At 33.9% G+C, this 14015-nt stretch overlaps 1 protein-coding gene across 3 annotated transcripts in view; it reads left to right on the top strand.

Moving 5' to 3' along the window:
• TBC1D15 (TBC1 domain family member 15) overlaps nucleotides 1–13779 on the top strand; it is a 74484-nt gene extending 60705 nt beyond the window's left edge. For all 3 annotated transcript variants that reach the window (XM_019455113.2, XM_019455112.2, XM_053894658.1), the window contains 6 exons: nucleotides 2175–2275; nucleotides 6320–6419; nucleotides 6799–6896; nucleotides 10726–10842; nucleotides 11356–11442; nucleotides 12437–13779. In XM_019455113.2, the coding sequence (XP_019310658.1) occupies nucleotides 2175–2275; nucleotides 6320–6419; nucleotides 6799–6896; nucleotides 10726–10842; nucleotides 11356–11442; nucleotides 12437–12658 (725 nt within the window). In that variant the 3' untranslated portion in view covers nucleotides 12659–13779. The remainder of the gene's footprint in view (nucleotides 1–2174; nucleotides 2276–6319; nucleotides 6420–6798; nucleotides 6897–10725; nucleotides 10843–11355; nucleotides 11443–12436) is intronic.
• The last annotated feature ends 236 nt before the right edge of the window (nucleotides 13780–14015 follow it).

The following is a 14015-nucleotide window of genomic DNA, read 5'->3' as shown; positions in this document are numbered from 1 at the left end:
AATAATGTTTAACCAGGCATCCGAGTGTTCTGAGGTCCACCCAAGTTGAGAGATAAAGCTAATCATCACAAGGGTGCAGGATTTTTAAAAAGCCTGTGATAAACTTGTAGAAATACTTACATTTAGATATCATATCATATGCCAATTTTCCCTGGCACTTTTCTCCAAATATTTTGGTAACTTTGTTGTCTGGTAGTGTAATCGGATGCCCACCATGGCAACCCAAGTGTTCTTTCGTGCTAATGCAAGTAGAGCCATACTTTTCCACAGGGTATCATGTAGACCTAGGTTGATAGGAACATAGGAGTAGATGATAGGGCAAGGCTCAGAGCAGATAGAGATAGTAAGGTGATCCCGAAGTGATCTGAGTTGTCTCTCTGTTATATCTCTGATCAGAAGTTTTCTCAAGAGACTCTGGCCTATATGCTTCCTGAAGTCCTTTGTTAAAAGTTTTATTCCAAAATAAGGAAGAGAGGTGTAGAATTGTAAATCATTTCTAGCAGAAATACCCTCTTCCCTTTTAAAATATATACTTTTAATGGCTTCAGTGCACATAGATTTTTGTGAATGGTAAGAATGTAAGCTTTGGACTTGCACATGAAAGACTATATTTTCCATGACTTCAAGCTACTATTAGAAAAAAATCTGTAAGTAACTTTAACAGATGTACCAAAGTTACCAAAGTTGAATGATAATCTGTATGTAAAAAGGTTTCATATGAACTTTTGTCCCTTTGTTGGTTCAAGAATGTGTCTTAAATCTGAAATCCATTGTGAAACAGTTAAGAAAATTGTTTTATAAGAGTTTTAAAGAGTTAAAGAGTTTTATAAGGTGGAACTAAAAAGTAAGCTTGACACGTTCAGGTGAGAAGCAAAACCAAGACTTTTATTTTTTTATTTTTTTTATTTAAAAAAAAAATTTTTTTTTTTTTTTTAACGTTTATTTATTTTTGAGACAAAGAGAGACAGAGCATGAACAGGGGAGGGGCAGAGAGACAGGGAGACACAGAACTGGAAGCAGGCTCCAGGCTCTGAGCCATCAGCCCAGAGCCCGACGCGGGGTTCGAACTCACGGTCCGTGAGATCGTGACCTGAGCTGAAGTCGGACGCTCAGCCAACTGAGCCACCCAGGCGCCCCAAAACCAAGACTTTTAAAGTGAGGGGCCTGATTGTTTAACTTTACAGTTTTTCTTTTTAATCAAGGGCTGTAATTGTCATGACTGAGAATTATAGCAACATCCAGAGAAAGGTGGTCAGAGTGGTAGTTTCAGGTACAAAGTATTGATTGGATTACACCCAGTTGCTAGCATTGGTTGTGCATAGAATAACAAGAGAAAGGCAAGAAGAACATAGATAGGGCTATTTAAAAGAAATACATAATTTTGTACTTCTTTTGGTTTAGATTACCAGTGATCTGGTGGCTAAAGCAGTTGGACCCTTTTTAAAAGTTCTTATTTTATTTGGCTTGTTCATGGCCATTAGGGGCTGTTGACTCTTGGGCCCTGAAATGTTTTCCCCCCTTGACTTTTACAACACTTTTTTCATTTGTTTTTTTCCCCCTTACTTCTGACTGGTCCTTCTCAAATGTCCTTTGAATATATACACTTACATTTGATGTTCCTGTGGGTTTTTTCTCACCTTTCCTGTTTTATTGTAGTAATTTTGCACATTAATTTTTAATGTTTGTTTATTTTTGAGAGAGAGAGAGTCAGAGTGTGAGCGGCAGAGGGGCAGAGAGAGAGGGAGACACAGAATCTGAAGCAGGTTCCGGCCTCCAGGCCATCAGCACAGAGCCCGATGCAGGGCTCGAACTAACGAACTGTGAGATCATGACCTGAGCCAGAGTCAGATGCACAACCGACTGAGTCACCCAGGCGCACCCCTTAATTTTTAATAATATTACCCTCTCTTGATAGTGATGACCACACTGAAGACATAATAGCAGCTATATATCTGCTTGGCATCTCAGTCTATGACAACTCATCTTTCTTACCTGATTGCTAGACTTCCTCCTTGTTTGTTTCTTTTCTCGGTAGACGTCAATATCTACCAGTTTCTGAAACCAAAGAAAAGATGAAATTTTAAATGAAATTGTAATGATATGCACAGAAGAATTACATAAAGCTTAGGTTTTCAGAGACATGATTGTTTTTTGTTTGTTTTTTCTATTCTTAGGGTATGTTCAGGGAATGAGTGACTTACTTTCCCCTCTTTTATATGTGATGGAAAATGAAGTGGATGCCTTTTGGTGCTTTGCTTCTTATATGGACCAAATGGTAAGAACAGGGGCTCCTTCCTTTAATCAAACTAATTTTGAAAAATTTAGTTATATAATCTTACATAAGATTGATATTTATATTTTAGCCAGTTATGGTGGAACTTAAAAATTGCTCTATGTTGTTTGTTTCTTTTTTCTTGTTTTAAAATGTTTATTTATTTTTGAGAGACTGAGGGAGAGTGGGGGAGGGGCAGAGAGAGGGAGACAATAGACAGAGAATCCCAAGCAGGCTCTGCACTGTCAGTGCACGAAAGAAAAACCCACAAACAGTGAGATCGTGACCTGAGCCAAAATCAGGAGTCAGACGCTTAACCAACTGACTGAACCACCCAGGCACCCCTGTTTGTTTCTTTTTTAAATAGCCTTTTCAAGGGGCTTGAAAATACTGACATTGTTTTTAATACAAGAAGTAGATAGTAAGTGCCTGTAGCACAAGAATAATCAGGATTTAATATCAGTAAATGCTTGTGTTCTGCAGAAGACCTATGAGTCATTATAGAATATTGATGAAGTAGATGAATTCAGTTCTTGTGAAGTAGTTGAACTTTCATATCATCTGTTTCAGAGATAAAGCTTAGTCATGCCAAGTAATATCCTTACTTTTTGTGAACATTTTTGGATTTTGTCATTATAGTAACTGATTTTTCTTCTAGATCTCTGTTTGAACTATTTGTAATGGTGACACTTTCTTAGTAATTCATTGTTATTTTCTCAGAAGCATGTGATTATTAGTTGAACTATGTTTATATATACATATTATTACAAAGAACATTTTATCTATTGTTACTGATATATCTTGGAGACAGAATTCTGGGACAATAGCACAGAGTATTAACAGGGAAATAAAATAGAACAGTCTTCTCAAGTAATCTATTAGAAAGAAAAAAAAATAGAAGAGGGCTAAGAGGAGATAAAGGCATATGAAATCCAAAGACCTGACTACATAAGTCACTGTACTGTTTCAGAGTAAAACTAATATACTTGCCTCTGGACCTTGAGGTTGGGTATTCAAATGGCTTGCTAGCAAGGGGATAAAGATATTGAATATATAATCATATAAAATGTTTCCTTGTAACATAGGGTTTAACTCAGTTTCTAGGATACGAATGTGGGATTTAGAAATAGTACCCTTCTCTTTTTTCTTTAGGCTATTCTTCCTCTCTTGGGAATTAGCTTGCCAGTTTTTCTTTGCCCTTCCAGTTTTTCCCACTTTTCCCTTTAAGTCTCTTATCCATGGTTCCAACTCATCCTCACTTCTACTTTTCCAAACACATATTTGATAAGATTTGATACTTAAAAATATCTTTTACTATTAAGTTAATAAGTATTTCGAACTGCATAGTCATGACCATGAATTAATGTTTTGGATTATTTGGAACGATTATTAATTGCAGTAATCTGCTAATATCATAGTTTGTCTTCCTTACCTTTTTGATTGATTTGATTTTACCTGCCTTCTTAGTTCCAATTACTCCCAAGTGCTCTAGAAACCTGAGGCATTTGTTATAAAGGTCTGTACAACTGATACTAATTGTATAAAAACCGTTGTCTGCCTTTCTTGTGTTTTTGTTGTTTATCCTCTTTTCACTAGAGCTAGTATGTTCCTTGATAAAAGGCTCATGTCTTTGTTTAACTAGTTCTCTGGTATGCTTCCAGAATTTTCCTAATGCCAACATGAGGTTTTTGTGCAACAGATTTTTGTAGAATAAACACATGAAGATTTCCCCAGTGCTTAGACACTTTAGAATTAACATGAACATACTGACTGCATTTTGATTTTTACAGTAATAGTTTCCATAAAATTGAGCCAATATTGACATGTGCAAAAAATGGACTTATGATGCCATATATATACATACATACATGCATGCATACATACATACTTGTGCATGTATTTAGGTCTCAAATGTAATGAACATCTGTACTACACACTTTACGGTCTATTTGTCATTTTTGTGTATGAAGGTTCAAATTCTTCTTTTTCATAGTAAATGTTTCTGTGTTTGCCTTTTCCATTGAGAATGGTCTGGGGATTTTTCTAGTCTTTATTCTAAAAAAAATCTCTTAATATATTGTCTACTAACATTTTTTTCATATTTGAATAAAAGGGTAACATGTTGCAATCAAAATAATCTGCATGATTATTTTTTACTGCATTGTTGTTGGTTTGGTGTCCTTAAATCCATACTGTTATTTGACTCCTTCTTTTTGTTTTACAGCTTTATTTCATGTAAGTTTTTATTTCTTTTGTGATGACTGAACCTGGTGTCCATAGATTTACTCTTGTTATATTTACTCACATCTAATGTAGGGATAGTCATAGGCTGTATTTATTATAGAAATATTATAGAAAGATTAGCAAAATGATCTAATGAACTTTCTTATACCCACCCATTCATTTTGCTGTGTAATTTAGTTCCTCCCTTCCTTCTCCTCACCTCCCTCCTCATATATATACACACATGTGTATATATACATATACACGAATATATATGAGCATGTATATATATGAATATACATGTGTATGTATATATGTGCATATATTTATTTACAGATGCAATTGAAGCCATTTGTATATCCGTTGTTGATCTGATTTTCCCTTCTCCAGGAGTAGCTACTTTTCCAAAGTTGTCTTCTGTCATTTTTGGAGCGCTTCTTTTTATAGCAGAGTATGCCATGTTGGTACTCCCAAAACAACTCTAGCCTTTGGCTGTCATAATAAAAAATGATGCTGTTAATCAGAGAGTTAATTTTGCCTTTCGCTTACAGCTCTCTGTGGTAAATGTCAAGGAATGATATCCCAAAGGCTTGTGTCAATCTAGTAAACTAGTTCCTTAAGGCATAAAAGAAAAATCAGTTTTTTGAGAATGAGTAGCCTTAATTTTTTTTTTTTTTTTTAAGCTAAGAGTGATGCTGTGTCTCCAAAACTAAAAAAGAAGTGTGAGGGAAGAGATGTTGTCCTTAGGGTTTTTATAAGCATTAGGACAGTAGGTTACCGTAGAGGAGTTGGTGGCACATGGATAAAAGGGATCAGAATGATCTAAGGAACCTTCCTGTTGTTATTTTGGTCTCATTATCCACCTCCCAACACTTGGGTAAAGTTTTGGTAAGGAGTTTACTCAACTTTGCAGATTATTTAAACTATGTAAAGTAAACCATAACTGTTCTTAAACTTTGTGATTTCAGGACCCCTTCGCACTCTTAAATATTATTGAGGACTCTGAACATTTCTTTATGTAGGTTATATATCTCTTGATGTTTATCATATGAAAACTTAATATTGAGAAATATATAAATATTTATTAATTATTTAAAAATAACAAACCTTTATACCATAACACCTATAACCTTTTTTTAATGAAAAGCAACTTTTCCAAATGGAAACAATTTACTGAGAAGAGGGATTGTTTTCCATTTTCCATTTTCTTCAGTGTCTACTTTAATGGAAGACAGCTGGATTTTCTTACCTGCTCCTGTATTCATTCTATTGTAGTGTCACTCCTCATATAGCCCTTCATACTTGGGGGAGAATTTAAAGTGCAAAATGTATATAATATTTTGGAATTGTCATGCAAATGATTTTGACTTCACAGATTCCCTAGTGTCATCAAATTTAAGAAATAATTCTTTAAAATGAAGTAAATGTTAAAGCTAAAATTAATTTTATTTTATATGACAATTTGAAGAAATATTTACCAGTGGAAGTGACTTGATAAAAGTTTATTTCGCAAGTGTGTATTTCTTTCACCAAGTTTCTTATTTGATGTAAGAAATAAGTGTATCCATCTGTAGCTCTGCGTTCTTCTTTAAGTCAAATGAATAGAGGAAAACAAGTAATCCTTAGTTTGATTCCAGGGATTTTCTTCCCTCCTTTTTAATGTTGCTTTAGCTTTTTAATTTGTTGTGATTTTTTTTTTAATATAACAAGTGTGGTATAAATCCAGCATTTGTCCTTAGACTCTTGCTTTATCTATCAGTGATTTTGTACTATAAAATATGTATTCAGTATTACTTATGTGGTAACATTTATTTCCCTTTAAAGCATCAAAATTTTGAAGAACAAATGCAAGGCATGAAGACCCAACTAATTCAGCTCAGTACCTTACTTCGATTGTTGGATAGTGGATTTTGCAGTTACTTAGGTAAGTTTGGTTAATCAAATTATACACCCAGCAAGTTGTAGGGTAATATACAGAGAGAAAAAGTGTAAAGAACTGTCTGAAAGCCCCATATACTCTGTCACTGTTGCCTGAGTTCCTCTGAGAAATCAAAGTGTGGTACCAAACTATCTATAATTATGCCTTAAAACAGTTTATTCATAAAATGAATTATTACTATTTTATGGTTTTCTTTTAAACAAATTTGAATAATTGTTTCTTTGAATTAGTAAAGGCAATTAAATTTATAAGACTTCTAATAGCTTAAGCTGTGTAGAAAAATTTGAGTTTGAAATAGGTCACTGTATTCTGAGATAATTAACATAAGAGTAAGCCATATATATGTTTTTTTTCTTCTGTATAGAATCTCAGGACTCTGGATACCTTTATTTTTGCTTCAGATGGCTTTTAATCAGATTTAAAAGGGAATTTAGTTTTCTAGATATTCTTCGATTATGGGAGGTAAGTTCTTAAATTATTTTACAAATGTAATATGTATTATGGAAAATACTTTATTGTTCTATAGAGTATAAATGAATTATAATAGTCTAACTGAAATTTCTAAAGCAAGTATGTAATAAGTATAGTATAAATATGGTTTTTGTGGTCTCTCTTTAAAATTTTATGATCTTAAATTGAATATCTGGTCTTTGGAGCATTTTTCTATAAATCACAATCCTCATGAAGTTTCTGGGCCACTAGGTTTCCCAGAACAAGGTCTCTAGACCATTTATATTTGTGTTCTTTGCTTGGGAGGCTTGACTTTATGTGAGACTCTGATGCATTCTGGTATAGGTTTGTATAGAGTTCAAGGAAGTTTTGACAGGCCAGTCTGTTGAGATAGCACTTTGTAGTGTGAAGTATTGGGAGGGAGCTGACTTGTGTTTGGCTTTTTAAAAGAAATTTAAGTTAGAGAAAAATATTAATAATGTAATAAACATCTCATGAATCTGACCATTTAATTTCTTTTTTTTATTTCATTTATTTGAAAATTTTTTTTTATTATGAAATTTATTGTCAAATTGGTTTCCATACAACACCCAGTGCTCATCCCAACAGGTGCCCTCAATACCCATCACCCACCCACCCATCCCTCCTACCCCCCATAAACCCTCAGTTTGTTCTTAGTTTTTAGAAGTCTCTTATGTTTTGGCTCCCTCCCTCTCTAACCAGTTTTTTTTTTTCTTCCCCTCCCCCATGGTCTTGTGTTAAGTTTCTCAGGATCCACATAGGAGTGAAAACATATGGAATCTGTCCTTCTCTGTATGACTTATTTCACTTAGCATAACACTCTCCAGTTCCATCCATGTTGCTACAAAAGGCCATATTTCATTCTTTCTCATTGCTCAACGTCGCTCCTCATCAGGGAAATGCAAATCAAAACCACACTCAGATAATCACCTCACACCAGTCAGAGTGGCTAAAATGAACAAAACAGGAGACTATAGATGCTGGAGAGGATGTGGAGAAACGGGAACCCTCTTGCACTGTTGGTGGGAATGCAAACTGGTGCAGCTGCTCTGGAAGACAGTGTGGAGGTTCCTCAAAAAATTAAAAATAGACCTACCCTATGACCCAGTAGTAGCACTGCTAGGAATTTACCCAGGGGATACAGGAGTACTGATACATAGGGGCACTTGTATCCCAATGTTTATTGCAGCACTCTCAACAATAGCTAAATTATGGAAAGAGCCTAAATGTCCATCAACTGATGAATGGTTAACGACCATTTAATTTCTACCTGATAGATATTTTGCTTGTTTGTGCAACAGCGTTGCAATGACATCATATTTAACACTAAGGCAAGTATCTTAATATTCAAATTTTCATGGATACCTCCGAATATGTCCTTAGAATAAATTTCAAGACACCTCTGAATCAGAGTAGTCAGTTTTTAAGGCTGTTGATAGATTTTGCCAAATTGCCCTCAAGAACAGGTGAGAGGTCTTTATTTTTTAGAATGTGCACAGCAAAGATAGGAAAGAAAGGTCACATTTAATCACTGACAGTCAGTGTTAATGGACTGACTGTTAATGGATCAGTGTTAATGGATCAGTGTGCTTTTAGAATAGAATATTGGTGTAATGACTAATTGCTACCTTATCTTCATAAAGATTAGGGATTACAGAAACTCTCCTAAGGAAGGAATGGGGGAAATAATTCATTTGGATAATAAATAGACTTCTATATAGTGGAACTCCTGTGCCCTCTGAGGTTTTTACAGCTGGAGACTGGTTCCTGTACTGTCAGCTACCATTAGAGAAGGTGATGTGCTCACAAAGGATCATTGCTTTGTGTAGGATAACTTCCTTTGTTTGAAATTAGAAGTAAAACTCACCTGTTCTTTACCTGGAATCATACTTAATTTAATGAAAATTTATTTTTTGAGGGTTGTCATGAAATTTAATCTTAATGGTTTGATAGTTAAGCAAAAAAACACAGTAATCATCACATCCTAATTTTCCAGTAAATACATTGTACTTTTCAAAAATGTATTTATTGTTTGTTTCTTTGTGTGGTTTTTTGGTTTGTTTTGGGGGGTTTTATGATACTTTTACATTTTATTTGAGGGGCGCCTGGGTGGCTCATTTGGTTAAGCGTCCGACTTCGGCTCAGGTCATGATCTTGTGGTTTGTGTGTTTGAGCCCGTGTTGGGTTCTGTGCTGACAGCTTGCTCAGAGCCTGGAGCCTGTTCCAGATTTTGTCTCCCTTTCTCTCTGCTCCTCCCCTGCTCACACTATGTCTCTGTCTCTGTCTCTCTCAAAAATAATATTAAAAAAATTTTTTTTTAATTTTATTTGGGAAGTTGTTTGCGAGCAGGGGAGAGGGACGGATGGGGAGACTGAGAGAGAATCTCAGGCAGGCTCCACACTCAGCCTGGAGCCCAATGTGGGGCTTGATCCCACAACCCTGGGATCATGACCTGAGCCAAAATCAAGAGTTAGACACTCAACCGACTGAGCCACCCAGGCACCCCTCTTTATTTTTAAATTGGAGTATAGTTGGCATAAAGTATTATATTAGTTTAGTGTACAACATAGCGATTCAGCATTTACATACATCACAAAATGCTCTCCATGATAAATATAGTTACCATCTGTCACCATACAAATTTATGACAGTACTATTGACTATATATATATATATATGTGTATATACATACACATATATGCACATATATATATGTGTATGTGTGTGTATATATATATATATATATATATACACACACATACACATATATACATATATATATACATATATATATATACCCTATTGTTGTACTGGAATTTTGTACCTCTTAATCCCCTTCCCCTGTTTTGTGCATCCACCCATCCCCTTTCTCCCTTTGACAACTACCAGTTTGTTTTCTGTATGGAATCATATTTTAAAGTTTATCGATTTGATTAAATAAATGTCTCAACTTCTTTTTTAAAAGATGAATTGAGAATATTATTACTATATAGCTAGAATAATCCTCAGTCTGTTTACCAAATAAATTGAACTTTTAATGAAAACTTTGAGGTTAATTGCACTGTAATTAAACTTTCAAAAATTGGATTCACTCTGAAAATTATTCAACTTGAAAAGAAGTAAAAACATTTCAGGTATTCTTTATGTGTGTCTTTTAATTTTTCCAGGTAAGATATTATTATGTAGGTTAACAGGAGGAAATTAAGGCCTTAAATTTGAGGTCATTATCTCTGTTTAGTACATGCAGCTATTGACCAAATGTTTTATACATTTGGGTATAAATTTTGGGTAGTTGATTCAGTTTTTGTCACAGTCATGGATATTCTGTGTTATGTAATATAATGTAGAGCTGTCTCTGGGTGGTTTTGATTCCATGCACTATTTAGCTGAATTTTACCATCTAGGATATAGCCCCCCCCCCCCCCCCTTTGAGACTGAAGATGATTTAAAAGTGAGAAACTGAAGGCACAGAGAAATACTGAACATGCCTCTAACCCTTATACCTTACTTATGATACAGCTTCTTAATTAATAACATTTATCATTTAGGTCAGGCTCGGTGATTTGCTAATTGTAGTTACTTAAAGTGCCACCATTTGGAATTCATCATATTCACATAGTGTTGAGCTTGATGTTAGTTATTATGGAGGTAAGCTAAGATTTCACTTCCCTACTCCTCACTTCCTAACTAGAAAAACAGTGGCCTACCCCATCTAGGCACCTTCTGCTTTGCATAGAAGTCATTTAGAGTTCAGCGTTGTTTCTGGGAGGAAAATATCTTAGAATTGAAATAGTTTACTAAATAGTTCTATTTTTTATAGGTAATGTGGACCGAACTGCCATGTAAAAATTTCCATCTTCTTCTCTGTTGTGCTATTCTGGAATCAGAAAAGCAGCAAATAATGGAAAAGCATTATGGCTTTAATGAGATACTTAAGGTAGTTATTCCTTTAATTTAGATTTTAATATTTTGGCTCTTTCTTCTGTTTGGTGGTACTGATACACAAAACATTTCCTTGGAGCTTTATTGAATCCCTTGAGTTAAAACTTAAATTATATCAATAACAGTACTAGGACTGACTCTCTGAGAATGACAGTTTGTTGAATACATATTGGGCAGTTATTTTTACCTGGCTAATTTGGAAGAAAAATAAATTTAACAAATGCTTTTTTATGTAGTTTAGTTTTTTAAAAAAATAATTGTCTTTTGCTTAGAACTTTGAGATGGTAGACTTGGGACAACTGTTGGATTTAATGTTCCATAAGCTTATTAGCTATTCTTTAACTTTAAAACTGAAAGATATTGAATCTCTTGGATATTTGTAGTATGTGAATATTTTTATTTTACAGATTTTATGTGTAGTGAAATATAACTGGTAATAAATTGTTTATATAGTAGAATATATTAGTGCTTTTAGTTTCAATTATTTTATTTTATGGATTCATTTTAGCATATCAATGAATTGTCCATGAAAATTGATGTGGAAGATGTACTATGCAAGGCAGAAGCAATTTCTCTACAGATGGTAAAATGCAAGGTATACAGTGTTTTAAATAATTGTAAGATTTTTTTGTTTGTATGTTTTTGGTGGTCAAGAACAAATTTTTCTTTATAGATGTAAGATAAAGGCAGTTTTAGCAGGTTGAAGGCAGACACGAAGCATTGGCTAGCATTTTGTTTACCATTAGGGGGTTACAGCACTTAATTGAAAACAGTTGATTAATTACGCTAGATAAGAAACATTGTACAGAAAAATGGCAAAAATAATGAAAACATTTCTGCAACAACTAAAGGGGGCTGTAGAATTGAAGTATTGATGTGTTATCCAGTAGAATTAGTGAATACAGACTAGGACCTCATATTAAATGTGGTATCCCCAAATAAAGACAGATGCTAATCAGAAATAATTAAATGAGTGGTAGTCTATATCCTTACATTTGTATCAGTGAAGCTCTCAGATATTTCTGAAAACAAGGCAAATTTGATATGATCTGACTTTGAACTAAATCATTCTATTCTGATGTGTTTTGGCTTTCATATTTTTATGAGAGTTCCTGTTTGGTCTTTGTATCATTTGTTCACGGTTCCAAATACTTATGGTTCACTTCTACCAGCATTTATTTGATAGCTGTTCTGTTCAAAATATGTAAGTGAGACACTTCTTTCTTTAAGGAACCTTGGGTATTAAGGGAGAAAGATAGTGTAAATAAGATTTCAGTTGATATCTAAGATACTATAGTAATAAGGAGAATGAAATAAATTCAAAATATTAGAAAGCTTACATTTGTGGGAGTGGTAGGATGGGGTGGAGAGTGACTAATTCAGAATAGAACATCAGGGAACCACTTAAGAAAAAACTGGTTAGAATTTCATCTGAAGAAGGAAGCTGTGAGAAGATACGTAACAATTAACACTGTTAGAATAATTATTCAGATTCTGGAATCAGTGTGACTACACTGTCCAAATGTTATTTTGTGATTACTTTTCCTCTACAGTGAATGATGGTTTTGTGTTTGATTTTGCATATTTAGGAATTGCCACAAGCAGTTTGTGAGATCTTGGGGCTTCAGGACAGTGAAGTTGCAACACCAGATTCAGACACCGGTGAAGATGAGAGCGTTGCCATGACTAGTTGTCCTGCATCTACATTTCAGAGTGATGCCTTGCCCATACTTGCTACCAGTGGAGCCAGAGATGACAACACAACGCAGATATCAGTGTCCCCAAATGTTAGCAGATTAACACCTGCATGATCATTCTTCTTGCTTAATTTTTGAAGAGACACTTGGTTGCGACCTTTTTCAAGTACTTGAAAGGAGGAAATTTAAAATCTTGGTGTTGATCATGCTTTAAGGTTTATGGAAAGAAAGTGTACTGATGTTCTTGCATTAAAGCTTTACAAAGATTTAAACTAATTATTTTTGTAGTTACTTCTACCAAATAGCCTTTCCTTTTCAATAACATTCCTTAGTATTTTTATAGCCAAGTACATTTTATTTTCTTGCTGATGAACTGGAATTGGATAAATATTACAAGTGGATGAGTTGGAAATTATGCACTTTGAAAAACATTCACTTTGTTTACTCTAAGTTTAGTGGGTTTTGGAATTGATTAAATTAAATCTTAGGCTTCTCTATAGCGTTCTAAGCTGAGAAGTAGATTGTGTTACGCAAGTGATGAAATAAAAGAATTTGTTTTTCTCTATTGTTTACAACAGTACTCAGCTTAAATATTTATGCTGGTTGAATGTGATTTAAATTGGATATTTTCATCAATGCAATTTAATGTGTAGATAAAAAGAGCTATTTCAACCATAATAAGTGGATTGGCAGTATATTTTTTACATTGAACTTTTCTTCACTTGTATATAAAGACTATATAATAAGTACTTATTTATGAGTATAAGAAAGGATAGGCATATTTTCTTTAACTGAATAAACTTGACTATTGATTTATATAACCTGATTTGACAAAAGTAATACATAGCTTCAGTATGATAACTTTTTCAGAACTATTTTCTTAACCAAACATTTATTTCATGAGACTACATTCAACCCTGTACCTTGTGTAATTTTAAAATTAATTGCTTGTAACCTCACTTTACTAATGTGTTTATTATCTTTCCTAATAATGCATTAACTGATTAATCAGGTCTTTAAATTTTTATAAAATGCTCTTTGCAGAAAGCTTATGTCAAAAATTTCAATATACTATCACGAGTCTAAAAAAATACTTTTTTGTATATGAACGAAGCTGTTGTTTTTACCATGCAGTGTTGCATGATTTTAAGTTATGTGGAATTAACATAACTGATTCCGTTTTAATTGTAATTTGTTAACTCCTGTACATATCATTAAATAAATTTGAAGTTGAAGTAGTGTTTTCAGTTAAATTACACTTAGAAGCAGTCTGCTAGTTCTTCACTGGAAGAATAAAAAAATCCAAGCTGGTCCCCAGGACATTTCCTATTTTTATGTGATTGAAACAATCTTTGGAATAAGTTATGGACATGAGAAAGAAACATGACCCCTTTTATAACTGAAAATGAATTTTCATCAGCATGGACTTGGGCATAGTGCTGTCTTGGAGGATATAGTTGTCTGACTTGGG

Source organism: Panthera pardus, unplaced genomic scaffold, assembly GCF_024362965.1.
Source record: "Panthera pardus isolate Hobbes unplaced genomic scaffold, ASM2436296v1 HiC_scaffold_6, whole genome shotgun sequence".
Lineage (NCBI taxonomy): Eukaryota > Metazoa > Chordata > Mammalia > Carnivora > Felidae > Panthera > Panthera pardus.
The sequence above is the reverse complement of the archived record's forward strand: the minus strand, read 5'-3'. Positions and strand labels throughout refer to the sequence as shown.